Here is a 23,096-nt window from a genome sequence, read left to right as displayed (position 1 = left end):
CTGGGCTCTGTGCAGAAGGGAGCACTAATTAAAACCTCTTTTCTCTGGGAAGATATTAATGTCTTCCTCTGGGGCAGAAGCAAATGGCCTTATCCATGGCCATTCCTGCGGGTTAACCTGTAACTCTGACTTTCACACAGCCAGGCAGTTTGTCCTGTTTTTGGTACCTGGTACTCTCAGCATTGCTTCTGGGCTGAGATATGGGACTTTCAAAAGTCCTTGAAAAAGGAAGAGGAATAATATGTACCCAGGGAGCCTCTGCAGGTGTAGAAGTAAGGTTAAGGTAGTAGAGGTGGCTCCTCAGTCCAGGTACAGACCACAAAAGACCACATTATCCCTTGATATGTGACACAGGCAGGATTTCTAAGATGGAGAGGGTATCCCAGCCTGCACCCAAACAAATCCTCTGATAGGAGTCAAGTGGACTTAACAGGTGTCCATGAGAAGAGAGTCCATGCCCTCAGACTGGTGGGGGAAGGAGTCTTGTACCACCAGGCACCTGCACATCAGCATCTCTGCCTGATCTCCTGATGGGTTTGGGACCTGGTCATGCAGGCTGGCACATTCCTGATTCACCTCTTTTTCCAGTTCAGGAGAACAGAAACCCTGCCAAACTGCGGGAGGGGAGTGGTACATCTGAGCCATGGAAATGACAGTTTGAACCACTGAAGTCAAAGGGCTGATTCTATGATTCTGATTATTTATTCTGCTTCCATGATCCCTGAAGAGAATAAGTCAGGCATCTCCCCATAGCAGGAACCCAACTGGTGAAGGAAGGCTCTAGTCCAGCATCCAGTACATGCTCACTCCAACCTGGCATTCAAGCCTGAGTCAAAACACAAGGAAAATATTGGGGTTTTTTTTTGCAACAGAAGGTGCAGGGTAGAAATGTAAAAGTAACATGAAAGGCTCTCAGGGATAACTTCAAGACTGTCAGGTTTGCTGTGAATTACTGCTGCTTGGAAAAGAAGTTGATAAAGTTTCAGGAGCTTAAAAAAAGCCAGAAAAGCTGTGCCTTTGTCAGAGAAGCTGCTGCACGGAGCGAGGCAGGAGCAGGTTCAACAGGAAAAATTGAGAGCAAATGTACCAGAGCAGTGCTCATTGCTGGTCTCTTCCAGAAGGAGCAGGTAACACCCAAGGTGTGGTTAAGCCATCGGCTGCTCGAGCAATCTCTTGACAAGGAAGCACCTCTTGCCACTGCTGCGTCTGCTCTGAGCTTAAAAACAAACCAGGAACAGCCCCTGTGTCTGTGACTTCAGCCCTGAAACTTCTAGTGCTCTTCAGCTTGGGAGAGGGACACTGATGTGGTGCTCTCCTTCAGATCTGTGATATAGCCTGTGGCACAAAAACAGGGAATGAGGGAACAGCTGCTCCCTGCTGACAGAGCTGGGGGGCATCCCACAAAACCGGCAGCTGGTGAGTGCAGCAGGAACAAAAGGAGGTGGCTGAGAACACCGTGCAGAGCCAAGCATGGAGTTCAGGATGTCCAAAGTTTACACAGCTTGGCCAAATGCAGTTGGAAAAATTCAGGGATGGAAAAGGGTACCAGTAGCTCTTCACTCCCACTGCTGGAGGCTGGAAAAATTTGCAGAGAGGCTTCCTGTGCTCCCGTCCTGTTCCTGGCTTCTCCTCCAGGTATCCATGAGTGCTGAGGCTGTGTGTGCCCCGAACCTGCCACCAAGCAGAACTGAGGGCAGGTGATGGGAGAGGTGATGGACCAGCCCACATCCAGGCAGCTGTCCCTGACTTCTCTGAGCCAAGGAGAAGATGGAAGGGAGGAGAGGAGCTCTGGCCTCAGTGACTGTTCAGTGGAAGGAAATGTTGTACAAGTTTAGTCACAGCCCAGGAAGGGAGGCCTGAAACCAACCAACCAACCAAAGCCCTGCCCCATCCACGTGCAAACTAGACCAGACAGGTCCCAGAGCATCTGCTCCACACCTGGCACGAGTCTGGAGACACTCCTGCTCCCTGATCCTTTCTCCCTGCCTGCCAACACCTGGTGAGCAAACAGTCAGAGGTGAGAAGGATAATGTGAAGCAGGGAAAGGTTGCGGGGGAGATCTGGGCTGCCACCATCCTCAGCAGTCCCTGGTATTTTCCCAGAGCTGTCTCTGACATGACCTGCCCTTGCTAGGTGCCTGTGGCTGCCAGGATGCTGCTCACAGAGGCCATGCTCTGCTCCAGTGCTGTGTGGGTGATGGGCACACAGGTCCTTCTCTTGGAATCTTGTCCTGACAACCCAAGCTAAAGGAGGACTTGGGTAGGTCATGACATCCCCGAGCATCCATAAGCTCAGCAGAAGGCCCCCAGGGCAAGATACAGGAGCACCTGGCTGGGAAGCACCAGGAACAGCCCTTTCTCCTTCTCAAACCACAGGTATTCCTGTGCTCTCAGGGCCACCTGCTGCTCCCTTCAGAATGACCTTCCCAGAATATGCCAGGTTCTCCAGTGTGCGTGTTTAGGCACAATTCTGCTTCTGCCAACCTTTCTCTGCTCCAGAGGAGACACATAAACCTGTGGCTCATTTAGGGATCAGACCCTAATGACAGTCAGGCCAGCAAGGAGAATTCAGTGGTTTTAAATCCCAGGTCATGGTAACACCACCTGGCTCCCCTCTGGCTGCAGGAGCATCCACGTGGCCTGTGTTGGTCCCATTGTGTGTGAACAGCCCTGATCCTTCCACACTTTGCCCCCCTGGCATAAAAGGGCTTTCTTGCTCCTTTCCCCTTCTCCTCTGAGGATTACAGGGTTATCCAGGCCAGAAGGCACCACAGGAGGTTTCCAGTCCAACCTCAAGCAGGGTCAGCTCTGAAATCAGAACAGGCTGCACAGTTCACTCCTGCTGTTCTTGAAAATCTCCAAGAACGAGTCGGCACAACCTCCTGGGCAAACCTGCTCCACAGTGCCGCTGTTCCCGCAGCACAAACCCTGTCCTTCCCATGCCCTGTACAGCTTTAGCCTTTTGGGACTGGAAATCTCCATGCCAAGGCCCTGTGGGCACACAGGGGTGGCCAGGGAAGCCTTTCCTCTTTAAGGTGCTACAGGATGCTCTTCTCTCCCCTTCCCAGCCCTGGGATCAGTCTGGTTCCTCCTAGCCCAGCTCAGACTCCCATCTCAGCCTCTGCATGGACCAATTGTGCTTTTTCCTCCTCACCCTTGCACGAGATTAATTTTTTTTTTGTGGCAAGATTGTTAAAACATTTCTGCACTGCAAGATTAGAAACTGCCATTTGAAGTATTTTGATAAACCCAGCCTCATACATCCTTCTATTCTGTACAAAACAAAGGGCTAAAGGAATGAGGTTTATTTTGGTTTTGGAATGATCTCTCCTGGGACTGTTTTGGTTACTGGGTAACTGGATGTTCAAGCTGAAAAGCCCTTCTGTGGTCTCATCCACTGAAAGCCCAAGCACTGGAAATCAACCCAGTGATTTCCTGTGACTGTACATCTTGTTTTCTGACCCTAGAAACAGAGTAGAGCATCCTTCAACTGGGTGTGAATATTTTGAAGCAGAACATGTTTTGTACCATCAATGAATATTATGGTTCCTACAGGGGCTCTGTGAAAATCCAAAAATCTCAGCATTTTGCACGTAAAACAAATCAACGATGGACAGCAAAAGTCCTTTTGCAGGAACTCCCATTTCTGCCTTTCAGGGGTGAATGGGAAGGGATAAATCACAATTTTTTCCATTTAAAATTGTATCTACCATGATAATATAATGAAAATACCAAATTACAGAAGGCAAAAGCTACATTAGAGTACTACTAAAAAAGCTCAAGTGATGTTTTCAGACCAAAAGCTGACCTGGCCCACACCATGTCTCCAGGAGCCACCACTGAGCTGGTTAAACTGGTGTCAGGCTGTTTTCCTGCAGTGACACTCAGAGCTGATTTCCCATGTGCCAAGTTTTAGCTCAAATGAATTGTTACAAATAGCCAAAAATACATCGGACAGGATATGAGTAGGAAGCACAAAATAGGATGGGAAGAGATAGCAATGAATGTTGTCATGATTAGCTTAAAAAGTCTGGAAAGGCCTTAAATATCAAATGGGATTTTTAAGAGATAAATCTCCTCCCTCAAATCTTCTGCCCCACCCTACCAGCAAAAAGCCCAGGATGAGTTTTACAGCAGGAAATGAAAATGACTGATTCTTCCCAAGCTCCTATTGCTATAGTGGAGAGATTTGGAACAGGAGCAGAGTGAAATAGCTCCTCACTGATATAGGCAGAGGGAGATAGGCTGTGGCCCTCTCCCTCTCTTTGGGGAAAGACGGGATGCTGTGACCTTCTTACATAGGCAGAAAAGGATTTTTAGTTCAGATTGACCAATTACTTTGTGCAGATTTATTAATCCTCATCTAACCCCAGAGACTTTGAGCTGACATTGCTGGAGACAAGCTGAAGCTAAACATGGCCCCAAAGTGGCTCTCAGCCTAGTAACAGCTTTTCTCTGATAGAGAAAAAGCTCTTGGCACACCAACTGCCCTGTTACATGCCTGAATTTCTGCCAGGAAAGTGAATCAGCATTTCAGGGAGTGACCAAAAATGCCCTTCCTTTAGGAGGAGGTGGTGGAAAGGTTCCTTGGATCTCAGCAGCTCTGTCTTGCTCATGAACCAGTCAGCATGGGGGAGTGCACTGACAAACAAGCCTCCCTCTTTCTCCTCCTGAGGGGATGAGGAACCAGCCACACCCCCCAGCTTTGCTTGGTGCATTTCAGCCCAGTTTGGGCTGGCAGTAGCCAGGCAAGGATGGTCAGGTGTATCACGCTCTGCCTGGGGCTAAAGGTTGGGAATTACTGTGGAAAATGAATCTGCCTGCCAAATGCATCTGTTAGGCTTTACAGCTGTCCTGTTAGGGGTAAGGAAGCAGGAATGCTGAGGCTGGCTCAAAGGGATTGCACAGGATTGATGTAAGGAGGGCACTGTGCACATTACAGCAATCATTTAATGGAAATTCAAGACACTTGAGTGATTAGCTCAAACACCAAGGCCAACCTGTACACCCACACTTAGTGAGAAATGATTGATCCCCACCAGACAAACCAAGACCACCCAGGGGATATCAACATGGTCCCTGTTGGACCAGGCAGCTTTGAAGCTGGTTTTGTGTGAAGAAGAGGTTTTGTTGTGGGTGTTTTGCATAAACAGAGCACCACTTTCCAGAATGGATATGACAGTCCTGAACTCTGTTCCTGGAAATCCTACTTTGGCAAAGACCACTCTGCTGTGCTTCTCTCCATCAGAGCTGTGACATTACTGTGGGAAGCAGTAGGGACACAACAGGAACCCTTGTAACTCCATCCCAGCTTTAGCCCATGCTCACAGATTCTGGGATGGTTTGAATTGGAAGGGACCTAAAGCCCATCCAGTTCCACCTCTTACCATGGGCAGGGACACCTTCCCTTAGACCAGGCTGCTCCAAGCCCTGTCCAGTCTGGCCTTGGACATTTCCAGGGATGGGCAGTCTGCTGGTGCCAGCCTTTCACCGAGTCTCCCAGCTGTTCCACAGATGCCTTCAAGCTTGGAAAAGCCATTAGAGAAATATTCCAGCTCTACCAGAGGTGCACATGAGGAACAGCTCTGAGAGCTGGTGCCTGCAGCCAGGGATACGAGCACACAGCCAGTTTTAGGATTTTGGTGTTTTGCCTGAACACAGAGGTGATTTAATGCCCTCCTCCAGGTTGGGCTCGGCCGTTATCCGTCCTGCTCTGGAATATGACACACACAGGCAGAGTCACTCCCTATTTTTACTGGCCTGATCTCTGAGTCCTGATTTTTACACAGAGCAAAGAAAAAGCTTCCCTTTCATCTACATTGTGAAATCCTTCCCATGTCTAAAAATCACAGCTTTAAGCCCTTGCTGCTGGTGATCCAGTGCCCAGAGTACAGCACCAGGCTAGGAAAAGGGATAATTCTGGGGGAATGTGGGTTGAATAAGGATGCAGGGCAGAGAAACCTTCAGCATGACAACCACCAGTGCTTTCTTCAGAAAACCTTTTGGATACCAGGGCATGCTACACCCACAGGTCCTGGCAGCACTGGAGCCATTCAGCCTTTCTCTTGCATCCTGCCCAGACAGTCCCACGGCCAGCTCCAGCCTCCCACAGCTCCTTGGCTCCAACCTCCCAGAAGCTGGGTGGTGCTAAGGACAGGATTAGCTCACAGAAGGTGTGGGCACAAAACAAAAACAGGACAGAGGGGAAAAAGCTACAAAATTCCTCACAAAACTCCTGTCTTCCCAGGAAGCTGAGGGAACATGTCATGCTGGTTTTTCTTCCTGAGGAGTACAAGTGACTCACATGACACTTTCTCCCAGTCAGGTAGTTTTGAAATGGGGTCTTTAATTTAAACCATTTAATGAGGTTTTATGTAAGGAATGCTCATTCATCTCCCTCCATCTTTCCAAAAGCATCCATTAATACTTAATACGTTGTTTCTGGGCCTGGCTCTCTAGTTTTCTAAACTGCAGCCCAAGCATGGGTAATGCTCACCTTGGAACCCCTGGCAGGACACACAGCAAGCTCAAATCTGCTCCCTGTTTTCCTTCCACCCAGCTCCTGCAGAATTCCTCTAACAGAGAGGAAGGGTGCAAATCCAGGAGCTGTCACTCAGCACTGGGATTCTGCAAACAAGTCTTTCCAAAGGGTAGTGGAGCCAGCTTCCAGTTTTTTCACAAGATCTTGGAGACCGTGGCTGTTTGTGCATTTTCCCAGGGTATTTATAGAGCAGGGTGCTGTCCAGACTTGCTTCTGGTTGTAGTTCTGGGAGGAAGGTTTTCGTTTCTAGCAGGAATATAAAAGCTCCTCATTTTTCGTTCAGATCCTTCCTTTCCTGCTCCAACTGTGGGCACCAAGGGCCTCCAGTGTCACTGGACTCCAGACTGGGACCTAAATTAAGGTCTGTTTGTGGATCCCCATGGACACATTCTCTTTGTAGATGGTTTATGAATGTCCCATCAGGAATCTGTAAATATTGGTACTTCTGCTCTGTAGTGCAGATTTGTGTTTCTCAGCTCCTAATGCTCCATTTCAGCCCCTTGGAGGCCAACAGTAAATCCAGATGGGATTCAGAGGGGGGTCAGGGTCCACCAAAGCTGGCACAGGGGTGGCTGTAGGTCTGAGATGCCTCAGCTCAAATGAGCTGCTGCCACTGATGCTGCGGAGGCTGAAGAACACTTGGTTCCTTCTCTGCCCAGACCTGTTGGGCTGGGTTATATTTATCCAGGTGCTTGTCCTCTGGAGAATCTCCACAATGTGAACAATTTGATGTGCAGAGCAGGGAGTGTTTCCTTCAGACACCTGGCAGGTTGTACCTGGGGACTGCCTCTGCTGGAACGTAGCACGTGCCACACACACCCTGAGCCCCACACACCCCCTCCCCCCTTCCATAGGCTTATGTCTTTTCACAGGGATCCATGATCCCGAGTGGCTCTGTCACTGTAAAATTAACTTGAAAGGGTGGGAGAAAGAAAAAAACAGAGGACTTGCTACTTTCCCAAACGTGGGGTGCTGTAAAGGCATCTCAAACAACACAGATAACAGTGGGGACTCCTATGGCCACCAGGCTTTCCAGGTAGTGTCATCTGGATGTGTTCCCCTTTCCAAAGCAGGAATCACCACCATTAAAACAGAGTGGTGAAGTTCTAACTTGGTCCTGCTGAACAACCAAGGCCTGATTTTGCAAAAACAGTGTTTGGAAATTTTGGATGGGACAAGATCCTGGCTTGCTTCTCCAAGGAGAAACAACAACCTGTTCCTCTGTTTGGCTGTCAGCCCCTCTGCTCTGGATTTGCATTTCCTGATGCTTTCTGACTAACCCAAAGATTATTTTTATTTATGAATGCATGTTCCTGGCAGAGAACCTCAGTTTCTTGTGGTGAGCCCTGAAGCCATCTTTACAGGCAGGTTCAGAAAAGCAACTAAAAGCAGGAGAAGGGTGGTTCCAGGAGGCTGGACCAGCAGACCAGAGACCCATTTGAAGTTCTCAAGTCAGCCACAGGCTCCTGGGGTCCCTCTCACAACCACTTTGAGAGATCTAAACCAGTTTGTGTGAATTTAGGACTCTTGATGTCTCATGAGGAGCCCTGAGCACACATATCCCACTGCCTCACTAATGCCCCAAATCTGTTTTCTTAGTGGACTGATGTGGGATTGTGGCCTTCCCTACCTGCCAGCTCCTTCCATACTATCAGAGAGGGTAGGATGGATTGTGGGAACTGGTGGGATACTCCCAGGGGGTGGGGGAGCTGTCTGGAGCAGGACCAGTGCAGGACACACTCACCACGGTGCCTGTGCACCCTTTGCTCTCCTGTGAGTCCAAGCAGCGAGCTTTACAGCACAGCCTATCAAACAGCTTTCTCCAGCGTGCCATTCCTGTAGGAAAACACCCAGCAGCCCTAACAGACAGTGCTTTGTGGGCCTGGGAAGTCTAAGAGATAACATCGTGTGGTGGCCAGCTCATGTTTCTCCCTGACGCTTTATGTTACTCCCAAGGCTGCTGCCAATCCAGCATTTCTGCCTGCCCATCCCCCTGGCACAGGATACACACACTGGAAGCAGGGTTACATGGACCCCTCACCCCAGGCAGGATCCCAGGGAGTGCTTCCTTCCCAGGGATCTCACCAGTGCCCAAGCCCCATCACCTTTTGGTGCAGAGACTCCCTTCAGCATGGCTGATGGGGAATTCAGAAGTCCTGTTGCCCCAGGCAGATTTCGGTGGGATGACTGATGGAAACACAGACAAGGTTTGTTAGAACTGGGATAGAACATGCTTCGAAAAACTTGCTGCTACTCCTAGGTCGCTTAGCTTAAGGTTTTGGGGGGTTTTGCCATGCTTTCCTACTGTTCCAGCAAAATCAGTTCTGATTAGCATAAGTCCCTGCTGCTACAGTCACATCCTTTTACTCTCTGATACCAACAAACCCGGTCTCAGTCTTAAAGGTCTTAGACCCATAAAGAGAAAAACCCAAAAACACCAGATGCTGCTGTTATTAATGGTGATGATAATAATAATAATAATAATAGTCCTAAAAACCCCACTGGTATTTCACATTTGCACATTATCCAATCTTTACCCAAATCCAGAACTTTTCATGTCTTTTCCACACCCTATAAGAAGTCTGATCACAGCAGATAAGGGAGAACTATACCTAATAAAAATAAAGTACAACAATAGCAGAGATCAGCCCAGAGAGGAGAAAGAGATATTACTCTTTCCCTTCACAAAGTGCTTCTCCACCCTTGGAGAAGAGGGATCAATGTCACAGCTCCCTCTTCAAAGAGACTCAGAGAAAGCCAAAACAATGCATGGCCAGGTTCCATTTGCTATAAAAGTACAGAAATGTGGCGCAGACAATGCCAGGCTCCCGTCACGGCTCCGTGTGTCTTGGGGAGGATATTTGACCTCCGAGGATAAGACCGGCCGGAAAGTCAGGGAGTGGGATTTCCTGTGCTTTAAAGTACATGTCTTCACCCACCTTGCTGGCCCTCTGCACTAATTTGTGCTGGCCTCCCTAAGTCCCTCTGGGACCTCCTGGCCTGGGCCAGGTCAAGGTGCCAGGCTTTAGCCATGTAGTTTAGCTTCCCTGTTAGTTGCTCCAGCAGCAGCAGACTGAATTTGAGCCTGGCTTAGCTCCTGGAGTCCGTATCTCATTCCACACCGTGCTCATGTGCAAGGCTCAGCTGCCTTGCTTGGTGACCCATGCAGAGACACTGTCCTGCACCAGCAAAAGGGTGGGTGATGGTCTTGAAATTGGCTTTGATTAGGCTGAGTCAAAGGTGACACCTGCACACCACAAATTGCATGGTGACACTTGTGTCTTGCCTCCCTTCCTACGCTCCTCCCGCTGGGGGAGGAGGAGGCAGCAGCCACACCTGCTGGGAGATAAGGAGAAGATCAGAACCCTCTAATCAGGACAGGGAGAAGACAACATCTGGCTGAGGCTGCAGACTGTGGGAGCTCTTAAGGATGCTCCCAAGGGGAGAGAGAACTTAGGGAAGGCCAGCCCACAGCTTCATCTATAACGTCTTTGGTTCTGTCCACATATCAGGTGAAGTGCTCTTAGTCCTCCCTCACCTTTCACAAGCCCAGTTGCCTCTTGGTTGAGCAGATTCATTAGAAAGTCTCCAACCCCTTAGGAACATGCCCTTCCCCCTTGCAATCTTCCAGTTCAGATTGAATTAATATCCGACAATTAATGCTGAATTAAAAGCTTTGGCATGAGGCTCCATCCTGGTTTCACTTGGCCGGCACCACACCACGCCCTCGCTGTGACCAACACAAGGCCAAGCACAGCCATGGCCTGAATGCAGCAGAGAGAGCTGAGCAAAGGGCAGATAGGAAAATAGCAGGAATAAATAAAGAAAAGGGAGCCCAGCATGATAAGGACCTGCTGACTTGGCAGGTGTGTGCACTCCTTCCAGTTTCATGGGCTCTTGGGACGCAGGCACACATCCAGGTTAGCTTATCATTTGGGGAGCCCAGCTGATCCCATCAGTACTTTATTAACCACCATGAGATGAAGAATTCAGGGCTGGTCCTGCTTCACCCATGAAGCCAGATTGCTCTGCCCCTGCCATGGAGTCTGCACCTCTGGCAGCCACCTTGGGTTGCACCAGATGGGCTCCTCATGGATCTGGGAGCAGATCCCAGAGGTTTATTTTTTGGACACAGCTTAGGAAGGAGAAATAAAAACCAGGGAACCTCCAGCTGGATCCCTGGTTCCTCCTGGTGCCTCACAGCTGGGGCTGGGACCAGGTCTGAGCTCCATAGTCCAAACCTGGTGACACATTCCTGCTGGAATAACCTGGATTTCAGTACATTAGGACATGGCCCTGGGGCAGTAAGAGAAAGGGAGCCAGAAATATGACACTAATATGCAGAAACACTCCCAGCTATCATAAGCTGTGGGACTCAAGTGATTGGGCGGTGCAGAGTAAACAGAGCAGAGCGGGGGTTTTAAGAGCCCATGTTCTCTTTTCCAGGTATCTCATGCTAATGCACAAAGAGATCCAGGAGATAGGAACAGTTTGAGTACTGTAAAAGGAAACCAGTAGACAGCTATTAACAGAGGGAAAATTCACAGGTACCCAAGCTTGGGCACAGAGATGGGTTTTATTACACTCACAGGGGTTGGCAGACCACCAAGTTTCTATTCTAATGCGGATATGAATTTATATCTCGTATAGGTGTGCACAGGGATTTCAGTATCAACTGCAAGAGAGACAAAAAAGGGGAAATTTAACATACTAACTACTAAAATACACTTGAGAGTCCTTTCTAGCAGTGTCTCCATGCTGACTGTGTTCTGTGACGGAAAACAGACTGCAAGTTGTAAAGCTGAGCCCAAAACATGCTGGGGTTCTCCATGCAGTGTGTGTACAGCCAAGTACTTCACTGGCATCCCCATAAATGCATCCCTCTGACATCCCACTGATAGTTCTGATAAGATCAGTGAGAAGACTGTCTCTGCCCTCACCTCAGGGTGAAACACACAGAGCAAAATACCACAAGTGTTCCAACACAAGGAATAAATACGGATACGTAAGGAATCTAGGGCAGCTCTGCTGATGATACAACAAGCCCTGCAGCAGATAGTCAGCCTCCAGAGGGGAAATCCCAGGTGTCAGGGATGACTCCAAAGTATTCCCCAGGGATTACACACACTTTAGCCTAGATTCAGTGAAGACAAACCCTTGGAGGAAGCTCCACCGCCTGCCCATGGCTGTCATGGCAGCCCTTGGCACATGCCAAGCACACTCAGCAGTTCCCTTGCAGGAAATCCCACTGAGGACACTGAGGAATTTCTTCCTTTAGGGCAGCACTAAGTATTTCAAAGCCAAACCATTGAATTCTGACAACCTTATCATGAGGTAAGCAGGGTCTGACCAAGGCACAGAAATGCCCCTGAACTTTCTAAGAGACTTGAAAAAATTTTAGGACCTTGCCTTGGCTTCCCTTCAGCTCACACATGGAGCAGAGGTGAAGAGCTTGACTACCAAAACAAGTAATTCCCTGAGATCTTATTATATCTTGTTTTCAGGTTTTGTTTCGCTTCCCATGCAGTTCTGCTGTCAGAACAGTGCCTGGATCTCTCTCACATCTTCTCCCACATTCTAATTCTCATTGGAAAGAAGAGGAAAATAATCTGTGCTGATCCTGTCTGTCTTTCACTAACCACTCACCACAGTAAATTTTACTTCATCCGTGAGCTGTCAGTGGAGCAGCATTCCCATTTTTCTTCATGTGGGCAGTCCCCTTGTAAAGATACTTTAACAGGTGAATTACTTGGGACACACAGCCACAAGCACATGGACACAGGGATACAGGACAGACCATGGAAGCAAAGTCCGTGTTTAGCACCTCAGTCCCTGTTTAACCTTAGGCAGGACAGTGCTGTTGGAAAAAGACGTGCTGGAATGCCACAAAGCTGGGGTGTGCCTGGAATGGAAGAGCAAGAGAAAAAGCATCCTGGGATGTGTCACCTTCAGCCTAGGTCAGAGCAGTGAGAGGTGACTGAGTGCAGGGAGCAAACGCCCTTGTAACTCACCTGACTGCTCCATCTGTTTGGAGACCCCAGTTTGGAGGCAGGGAGGGCAGGATGCACATGGATAAATCACCTGAGAGCCTGTTCTATAACCACTGACCCTGTCTCTTGTGCTTCTGCTGCAGTTGCCTGGCCTGTGAAGCAACATGAGTCACAAGGGATCCCTCAGCAGCAACCCGAGCTCAACAAAGTAAGGATCTTCCTGTACCACTCCTTCCTACTGTTCAGGGGATACTCCAAGATATCCCACTCATCCCCAAAGTCCCTGGTGTTTGTTTCACCCCTCCTGGGCACCTCACAAGCTGGCACTGCCTCACACATCACCTGCCCTGTGCACTGGGGTTTGATAATGGCACATTAGGTGGAGAGAGCAGAGGGACACCAGGAGCCTCTCCACCTGCAGCCTCGGGCTACAGCAGCCCATGACAACTTCCCAGTGGAGCCAGAGCCACCAGCTCTCTCCCTCCTTCCTAAACCAGGTATGAGCACCTGAACCACTGCCTGCCCTCAGGGGGACACAGTGACAGAGCACAAAGCAGCCCCTGGGCACCCGTGGGCTCACTGCTCCGTGCAGGACAGCCTGACCACAGCACCTCAGATCCTGCTTGGATCCTCCTCTGCCAGAAAAAACACTATTATCTCCTGGGTGCTCATTTCTACCCACAACCCAGGCAAGGGGCTAGCCCTGCATGGGGTGCTTAGAGACCTGACGCCCCAAAACTCAGTTGTTTACACACAATTCCGCCCTCCCACATTCTTACATGGGATATGTTCTATATCTGAGCACCTGCCTTCAAGGGGTACATCTCCAACATGTCTGTTGAGAAGGGATCATCACCTTGGCTCTTGCACTGCCTCCTATTCAGGTGGACTCAGGGATAACATGGAGGGGGTCTCCCTGTAACAACCCCACTTATGGCACACTGGGAGCCGCTGTCCTTAACCCAGCCCCTCTGGAGTGCTGTCCTTCCAGGGGACATTGTGAAGGTAACTCTAGTGGGGCCAGGCCTGGCTGGGCTGCTCCGTGTCCTGTTTCCACCGCTGGGTTCAGTGACATGTGCCTGTGGTGTGGATAACGGGTAGGGTTGCACAGGGAGCCGCCAGCACGGCCCAAAGGAAATGCTTTGCAAGGAAGGGAAGGGCTGGTCCCTCTAGGCAACTGCAGAGCTGCTGTGTGAAAACTGATGTTAAAAATATTTGGGAGGTGATGGTTGATTTGCACCTTCTTTCTTTTCCAGTGGCAGCATGGGCAAAGCCGAGGGAGCCTCCAAGCTGAGTGCAAAGGACCTGTATGGTGAGTCGTACCTGCAAACATATCCAAAGTTTCCCATGGCAAAGGCACCTCTGGAGAGCTGGATGTGGATGTTGGGGAGCTTTAGGCTGGAACTCAATCAAAGCCACACGAATCCAGAGCTCCCTACGCAACAGGCTGGCCTGACCTGGCAGCAAAAACACACCTCACATCTGTGCTGACACCTCCCACGACACCTCCCATGTTGGGGACAGCTGGGATTTTGTGGGAACAGAACGTTGCTTCTCCTACCCAGATCCTTCCCAGGTCTGTTAGCAAGATCACCTGATAAAGGGCCTCACAAAAGAAAGACTGTCCTCAGCAAGTTAATGATTATCCTCTTCTAACTACTCAGTGAACCATGAAAATTCCATGCCCTTTGGCTCTTTGGAAGAGCAGGGAATGGGCAGGATGGGTGTTTGTGCACAGTCCAAGAGGCAGCTTGTTTGGGTTAAGCACATTTAGGTACCAATAACAGTTATTCCTGATCTCAGCAGATCCAAGTACCCCAAGTGAAAATGTGGCCTCTGGGCTGGGCAGAGCAAGCATAAATCATGTGAGAAATCACCTCCCTCAGTTATTTCCTGGGTAAGAAGTTGAGGATTGTCTGGGGAAGCAGCTTTTGGGGAGTCTGAGCCTGCCAGCTCTCCCACCTGAGAGCTGTAGGTTTACCTGGTTGATGTTTAATTGGGAAGGAACAGGCTGTGTGCGTTTCTCCTCGGAGATCTTCTGTTTGATCAGAGATTGTCCTCGGCAGCTATGAACTGCCAAGGTGGTTTATTTGTCCCTGAGAAGTGACTCTGTTTGCCCAAGGGTTTTGGCTGGAGGTTTATCCATGTGGAGTGGCCTGGAGCAGTGTCCAGAGAGACCAGCCTCACCTGAGGAGAAGTGGGATGGCAGGGGCTGTATTTGGTGCTAAACAAAGCCATTGTTAATGTCAATTAGCTTCCAAGAAATGAAACACGAGGATAATGGCAGAGCAGAAATTTGGGCTGTTGACTGGAAGCTGCAGGGTGGGCAGGTGCCAGGCAGGGGTTTGAACTGTGTCAGTCACTTCTGGAGATGGAAGGACACATGATAAAGAAGCAGGAGGATGAGGTTTGGAATTTTGGGGGCACACAGGGCTGCTAGTGCAGACAAACTCTTCCTGCCTCCAAGGCAGTGCACATTCCTTTGGCTGTGCACTGACACGGGGGCACATCCTGTCAGGGGCTGGAGGGCTGCAGTTGCCAGGTAAACAGCCCTACAGAGATGTGTAAAAATGAACCTGGGAGCTCACAACGGTATTAAACACAAGCAGATTTGCAGGCTGGCACCCATGGGTGCAGGCAGCCGAGGGCTTCAGCCATCGGAGTTTCAGAGGGGGATCTAATGGTGCCATGGCACAGGGAGCACCCCTCAATCCCGTGTGACAAAAGCCAGTGCAGGGAAAGGCCGACAGACTGCCTTGGAAACAAACACAGCTCTCAAATAAGCACTTTTCAACACAGAATTTAATCTTCTACATTTTTTTTTGTATGAACACACCTTAAAAGCAAATTCACCAGGGTTGGGACCTCTCTTGACTAAATTCCAGCAAATCTAAAACAAGGACTGTATGTCCCTGGGCCAAATCCTCAGGAGGAGTAAAGGATTGGACAGTTATTTCTCTGCCACTGCTGAAACACAGAATGAGCTCTGCAGGCATTCCCTGCACAAATCAGTGCCTCTTGGCCAGCCCAGCCCCTGGCATGAGCACATCCAGAGGGATTTTGTTTGGCAGCACTTGAAACCCACCCGCTAATCAGCAAAGGACACTTAGCACGTGTAAAGCAATATTTAAATGTCTTGGTCCCTTTCCCACTGCAATTCTCCCTCCCCAACATTAATTTCTGCTGTGAGCTGGCACATTTGGGGGTAGAGGGCAAGCAAGAACTAAAATTCCAGGGGGAATTATGTTTCATAATGAAACAAATCACACCAAGCTGAGCTGGCCTTGATTATGTGATTACAACACTGCTGAGGGACATTCAGAGCTGACAAGACTTTTCATATTTCAATTTTCCTCCAGTGCATTCAGGCTGGACCCTCAGCCTGCGTACACTGCCAGACCTCCAAGAAGCGAGTGCAGTGACTCCCAAATTCCCAGCACACAGGCATCCACTCATTTAAAGCTTGCTGGGCTCCAAAGCACGCAGGTGTCTAAATATTATTTTAGGTGAACAAGGCCTTGGGTTTAGCTTTCTAAAGATACTTTTTCTACAGTAATACTGGCCTAACATGACAGGGGTGCCAGCTGTGGGTACACAAGTACTATCTGAGGGCAAACAGGGACTTACTGGGAATATTAAACCCACCTCAGGGGAGACCGTGAAGAGGGATATTTAAAATTGTGATGGTGAGGCTGGAACACAGCAGCAGCTTCAGGCTGTGCACAGGAAGGCACCCAGATGGTAAAAGTGGAGGTTCACTCTGGGGGGGCTCCAGGGCATAGTGTGAAGGTTCTCACAGGACACAGCCTCATCACACGGCTGTTGATGGGTGGGGAAGGCTCTGGTGTCACACTTGTCCTGTTGAAATTGCTTTGATCACCAAATATGTTGCCTACCACTGTGTATTCTTATCCGTGGTGAGCACAGAGGGATGCAGAGAGATGACCAAAGGGAATTCTACAACAAAATTGGCTTAAAGCCCCAAGATACCCTCTCCTGGCTCTGTCCCTACCAGAGTTTGATATGCTTTCCAGCCGCTCTGCCATCCTCAGTGGAGTTTCCTGGCTCTCATGAGAGCAGGAGACTCATCCCTTCCTTCCTCCTTAATAAAACAGCACCACATTCATTCAGCTCCACATTCTGGAGGGGTCTGTGGCTGCAAGGAGCAGTCCTCCCTCAGCTGGCAGCAGGGAATGGCTGGCCCTTCTCAGGTTGCCACCTCTCTCCTCATACAGCCACCAGCTGAATAAATGTTAATGCACACCATAAATAAATTAGGCTGCTTCTCTGCTTACGGGCGTCTGTTGCAAGCCCAGATGAAAGCCTGTGGGGGTAAACCAGGCTCCAGCAGAACCCATGGGAAGGACTGGCAGGAAGCATTTCTGCACAGCACTTCCCACAGTGGGAAAGCTGCTGCCACCCCTGTCTGAGGTGACTCCAGGTGGGCTTCTGCAGGTATTCCCCTCAGCTGCTGCCAGAGCTGTCAAACTGCGCTGGCTGGCTCTCCTGATGGATTAGGCAGTGTAGCAGGAGAGGTTGAGGGCAGTTTGATGATTGCAGTGATTTCACGTAGGGCTGTGGGGAGAATCAGCTCATTTCTGTTTGGCTGCAGTCTGTCCCTGTGGTGCTCAGCCTCCTTCCAGCCCCCCATGCCAAGCCTGTGAGACCCAGCCAGCTGGTTCCAGCCTGCCCACCCATCCTCGATGCACTCATTTCTGGGAAAGAACCAGACTTGATAGAGCACAGGGCTGGAAAAGGGGTCTTGGAGCAATGAGTTAGGCTGGAGAAGCGCAGCACTGACGCCGATCACTTGACACTGCACAGTAACCCAAGCCAGGCTGGGGCTGTAACAGGACACGGGGCACCATCACAAAGAGAAGAGCCACTTCCTGCCCAGTGTGGCCCTGGACAGGGATCATCTCCCTGGGGAGCCACGGGCAGAGAGGCTCCACTGGTGCCAGCATCACCCCTGAGCCACAGGCAGCTGCTTGGTGCTGGCCAAGCAGAACACACCAATGGAGAAGGAGTAAATTACATTTAATGGTCATGAACCAACTCCTGGGGGTCTCCACAGACCTCCCTTGTATCGCAGTGGGGCCCCCAGCCACATGGAGAGGTCTCTGAGATGAGACCCTCCAGCCCTGAGCACAATCCCAGACTAGTTCCCTGCTGCTGGCTCTCCCACACCCTGCCCAAACCATGAGCTTGTTCACAATTCCAGCTGGAGGCCACATGGCTGTCACATCGTTATTGACAGGAGCATGCAGGGACTGTTTCTTCCCCACAACCTTTAGGAGAGGATTTGTGCAGGATTTAACACACACTGGTATTGTCTGCAAGAGACAACCCAGGCAGGAGCAGTGGCTAAACCCAAGCCTGCTCAGCCACACTGCTGGGTCAAGAGGGCCATGTCCATGCCTAAATCCACAGGGATTTGGGCACATCTGAACAGTGCCACTCACTGTCATGTCTTTAAAGGCTTCATCATACAGGACAAAAAGCCTGAGGTTCAGCAGAGACCCAGCCTTCTTGCCCAGGCTGTTAATTCCTGATGTCCTCTGCTGCCAGCCCTGAATAAGTCCCTTGTCCTTCCCCACTGCTTCCTCGGTGCCATTCCAGTTCCCTTCTTCACATCTCCTTTCCCACCCAAGATTTCAGATTACCCTGCTCCCCTTTGACACTGTGTGCGTGGGTGACCCTTTTATTCAACATCTTGGACAATTCACACACCAACTGGAAACAGGGCTGGAAGAAAAACTGGAAGCCAACAATCCTGTTAGTTCCTGCAGCCCCAGTGGTGGGTGAGACAGGGAACACTTTGGCTCAGTTCAGCCCTGACTGGAGCTACTGGGAGGAGCAGACACTGCTCCAGGTGCTGCTGGCCATGAATTTGGGATGGCAGTTAGTGACAGGGATGCTGTGGAGAGGGATCTCCCACCTCTGATGCTGCTTAGCATCTCCAGTGACCCTTTTTCTTTACCAGCTTGAAAGTGCTGAGGAAAGGTTCTCTTCTTGCATGCAGTAACTGCTTAGAGCTCACACGGAGGAACCTTTTCCTAAATGGAAATGGGGTTTTGGATAAGCTCAAGTAGCTTGGGAACTAAAGTTGTAATAGTTCATAAAAATAAACAACAAAAAAAGGGGGAACTTTTCATTAAGAATATTTTCAACACTCAAGTAAAGTGAATTAATTAAATCAGGATTCCCCCAATTTTACTATGTTCTGACATTCAAAAAATGTCATTACCAGCTATAGAAAGTTGAAAAAACACCACATTGTTTTTTTTGGTGAAAAAATAATTTGGCAGGTTTCTTCCAGGTCTGGTTGTAAAGGCAAAAGGGAATACCTCTACCGGTGAACTGCAGCTCCTCAATGCCCTGATTATCCTGCTCCAAGCTGCCCGATGGACACCGTGCCGCCAGACACACTGAACACAAACACACACTGTTCCTCCGTGTACTCAGTCCTTGCACAACCCAGGAGCTGTGCCAGGTTTTTATTTGCTTTCCTAGAGTGGGTTGTGTCTTCAGCTAATAAACCAGGAATGTGAGCACTTGGGGCTGAGCTGTGGCAAATATGAAGCGTGCCGAGCAGGAATTCAGCCGTGTGAAACCGGGAGCCGCTGCTCCCTGCTGCCACAGCCCATTCACACCTCAATGAGAGCTGTTCATTCACTCCAAGAGCTTCCAGATCCATCTACACACACCAGCCATGAGTGAGAGCTGACCAGGCAGACATTCCCAGTGCCCCAGGCACCAGTACAGACCAGCTCCAGCAGTTCAGCAAACCCAGCAAGCTCGATGCTCCCTAAATTGCAAAGATATCCCAAAATTGAGCTCTCTCTGTGCTAGCCATAGAGAACAGGGAAGGAGCAAGGTAGGACCTGCAGATTCTGCCCTGTCGGGAGCTCAGGCACAGCAGGTCAGACCAAGGCCCAAAACCAGATCCTTTACTAACCCTGGAGCATCCCATCCTCCTACCTGGCGAGGAAGCAGGAACCTGGCAGATGCTGTGTTCAACTGCCACATCTGGCCCCACCTGGGATCCTGGAATGGAGGTTATTCCATACTGCTGCTCTGTCAGCCAGCCTGGCAGGTTTCTGTGGCTGCCATGAGCACACTGAGCATTAGTTGCTCCATTTCTCCTCGGCAGGCTGGTCCTGACCTGCTGTTTGGCACAGAGCAGCTCATGCTACGCTGGCAGGTTCCTATAAACAGTGTGTGCACTCCTAGATAATGTATAGATAACATAAAGATTATATAAGGAACTGGCAAGCTCTAGAAGTAACTACCAGGACTTCCCTTAGGCTGCTGTAAAGGATGTGGAGCCAGGGAGGTCAGCAGTGTGATTCAGGGAATAGAGGAGAGGTCCTTGGTATGGCACTGACAAGGAAAACAAATCCAATACCTCTCATTCCTCACAGATTGCTCCGTACTTGTCCATACATCCCCCTGTCTTCTGCTCTGCCTTCTGCCAAGCAACAGCTGTAAGCAAATGTAGGGAGGGACAGGGAGGATCAGGTAGGATCCTGTGTGGTAAAACTAATTAATCAGAGAAGGATGTGCCCGGAGGGAAGGCAGGGGCCACTGGCAGTTTGTACCAGGGGTGCCCCTCTGGCTTGACAGAGGCTGTGCATGGAGAAAGACAGGCCTGCTCCTGCCCTCCTTGGCACTGCTCAGCATTCCCAGAGAACTTAACCAATTATCCCGGCTGTAAGCTGGTCCCACGGGCAGTTTATCCGCTAGTTGATCTCCTGTGCTCACTTAACGGCACGTTTGCAGCCATTACCCAGCTCCCTGCTAATAAGGTTTTGCATGGAAATGGGGAGGGAACTTGGCACTAAAGATGTGTTTTGGCTTCCCGGACCAAGGTGATAATCCCAGCCCTCCAGGATGTGTATCCATCCTGCTTTTTTCTCCCTCATTTATTACTCTTATTCATCCTTTCTACTCCTTAACATAAAGCCAAACAAGACTCTTTCCCTGCCAGCTAAGATTTTAGTATCATTACTCGGATTTCAGCCCAGCACTGTTTTGAGCCCTCAGGTACCACCTTTTACCTCTGCAGTGGTCTCAGCTCTTCCCATTTCCTCACTGGTGCCAGTGGGAAACGCCATTCCCACAGCACTGTTTATCTGTAAGATACCAGTGGTAGATAAAATTCGTTGCCATTTCCCCCACTCCTCTGGGTGTGAGGGGTGATTAAAGCTACCTGGTTAGGAGGGAACTGAAGTGAATTCCATTAAAGAACCATTTATAGGGTTTTTTCCCCTCAAAGGATTGTCTTAGGGATCCCTGGGCAAGACGCTGAGAGGGAAGAGATGAGACAATTTACCACATAGTGTGCATGTCCCATGTGTTATCCATGCTCAAGGCATTCAAAGCTTTCTGGATTCCCCATCTCATACTTGCAGCAAGTGTCTGGGATCAGCACAACTGCTCCTCAGGCCACAGGGGATCCCACCAGCACCTGCCAGGATACCCATGCTACGAGTTGGGTTGTTTCCTTGCCAGACACAAAAAGGACAGGACAAAGCTGTATTGTTTTCCCATCTCTTTGGCTCTCTTGGCAGACAAAAGGGAAAAAGGACAGTGGTGGCCACTGTGGGCTCGTGCCAGCTTTATCACCTTTGGATGTTTGCTGTACTGGTGCCACAGCCCTGGAGCTCTCCCTGCCCTTTGCCTGTGTTATATCCAGAGCCTCCACTGCCACAGACTCTGAAGGTCATAGCAGGAGATAAACAGTAGTGCAGATGGGTGTCTGAGCTGATTTGGGGAATTCATCACTATATTCCTGCAATGCTGATCTATCCCATGGGGATTATGCAAATTCTCCACATCCTGGGGCCAGGTTAGGGGTCGGATAACACCTGAAGGTGCCGAGGTCCTGTTGCAGGACGCTGTAGAAACGCCAAGTGTCCTGGTGTGAGGTGTCAGATGAAGCAGGAGGAAACGAGCTGCTGCTGCTGCTGCTGCTGACAGGCCAGCATGCACTCATGCAAAATTCAGCAGGTTAGGGACAAGGCTGTACAGAAGGGCAGGGTGGAGCCACACAGGACAGCTGACCTGCCTTCTGAGGTATGGCTGGTCAGGGGAGTTCACCTGGCAAGGGAAAGGATCCCCCTTGATCGAGGAGTCAAACAACCACAGATTTTGCTAGAGGCATCAGTCACAGAATGCCAGAATGGTTTGGGTTGGAAGGGACCTTAAAGCCCATCTCATTCCATCCCCTGCCATGGACAGGGACACCTTCCACTGTCCCAGGTTGCTCCAAGCCTGGTCCAACCTGGCCTTGGACACTTCCAGGGATGGAGCAGCCACAGCTTCTCTGGGCAACCTGTGCCAGGACCCCAGCACCCTCACAGGGAAGAACATCTTCCTAAAAGCATTTTGGGATCAGCCCAACCAGAGTCAGATTTAATCAAAGACAAATGATGATGCATCTTGGAAAGCCCAGCAGTGTTTCACCACATTGTTTTGAGTAAATAAACAAAAAACCACTAGTTTTCTTTAAAGCACCCACACTCCTTGGATAGATGTGGCCCAAACCTGGCTCTTTCATGATCTGCAACCTGGATCTTTAATTCTTCCTGTGTTTAAACCAAAACTAAGTGCTAGGAAAGAAGGAAAGTTCGGTGTTTTGGCACCCTGCTGTCCACGAAAAGTCCAGCTGGTTCTAGACCTCATGGTCTTATTTGTGGATGCCAGCAGGAAACACAAAAATAAAAGTTTCCATGGGTGTGGGGGCCAGGTAGAAGCCAAGGAGACACAAGGGATTTCAGGAGAACATGCAGAAACACCCCATTTCTTGCCCTGGGCAGCTTCTGGGACATCATTTGAATGACATCGGGAGACAAAATAGAGGCACTTTGTTCTAGTTCTGTGACTCATGGAGGTAATGCAGAAATTCCCCCAGGGAAAAATCAACAGAGGGAGGGGAAACATCTGCATTTCTCCCTGTCCCAGTGCTTGCTGCTGTCTGAACAAGGCTCACTGAGTGCAGGTGATGGGATGTTGGGCTATGCAGAGTTCTGAGGTTTTGGCCAGCCCTCAAAACTTCCAGGAGCTTCTCTGAACATTTTCTCAGCAGTGCATACTGAGATCTCCCCTGACTGTGACACGTGCAGCTTCTTTGAGCTTGGACAAAGGGGAAAAGGCATTGGAAGGGCTCCCAGAGAGCCTGAGGGCAACCAGCTGCTGCCCTGACCACTGCTACAGCTCCACGGGCTGTTTTCCTACCAGGAACACAGACCTGTGCTGGCCTCCCACTGGAAACCTCATTCCCCCAGTATTTCTTCCCTCCCTCAGGGACTACCAGTTCCCAACTCAGCTCCGCACCCTTCCTCTCAGGGCTGGAGACATTTGCCTGTCCGAATGTAAACTCCCTTTCTTTCCAGACCACCCACCTCAGCCTTTTCCACTCCCTTTGGAAAAGGAGGGGATGGGATGTCTTAAAACTCAAATTTGTCTCCATCCCACATGAATGTGGTGTTCTCATTTCCATCAGTGTCATCTATTTACATGAGAAATGCTCAGGGAGGAAATTGAGGTTACTGAGAGGAAAAA

The 23,096-nt window shown here is 49.9% G+C and overlaps 1 protein-coding gene across 2 annotated transcripts in view; it reads left to right on the top strand.

Moving 5' to 3' along the window:
- Positions 1 to 23,096, top strand: part of EPS8L2 (EPS8 signaling adaptor L2) — a 47,867-nt gene that overhangs the window by 5,769 nt on the left and 19,002 nt on the right. Inside the window, exons 2-3 of one of the 2 annotated variants that reach the window (XM_083863142.1) lie at positions 12,674 to 12,738; positions 13,787 to 13,842. In XM_083863142.1, coding sequence (XP_083719268.1) covers positions 12,695 to 12,738; positions 13,787 to 13,842 — 100 coding nt within the window. In that variant the 5' untranslated portion in view covers positions 12,674 to 12,694. The remainder of the gene's footprint in view (positions 1 to 12,673; positions 12,739 to 13,786; positions 13,843 to 23,096) is intronic. The other variant, XM_083863143.1, reaches the window with a different exon arrangement.

Source organism: Zosterops lateralis (assembly GCF_965231275.1).
Source record: "Zosterops lateralis genome assembly, chromosome: 6".
NCBI lineage: Eukaryota > Metazoa > Chordata > Aves > Passeriformes > Zosteropidae > Zosterops > Zosterops lateralis.
Note: the sequence above shows the minus strand (reverse complement) of the source record. Positions and strands in the feature narration are given on the sequence as shown.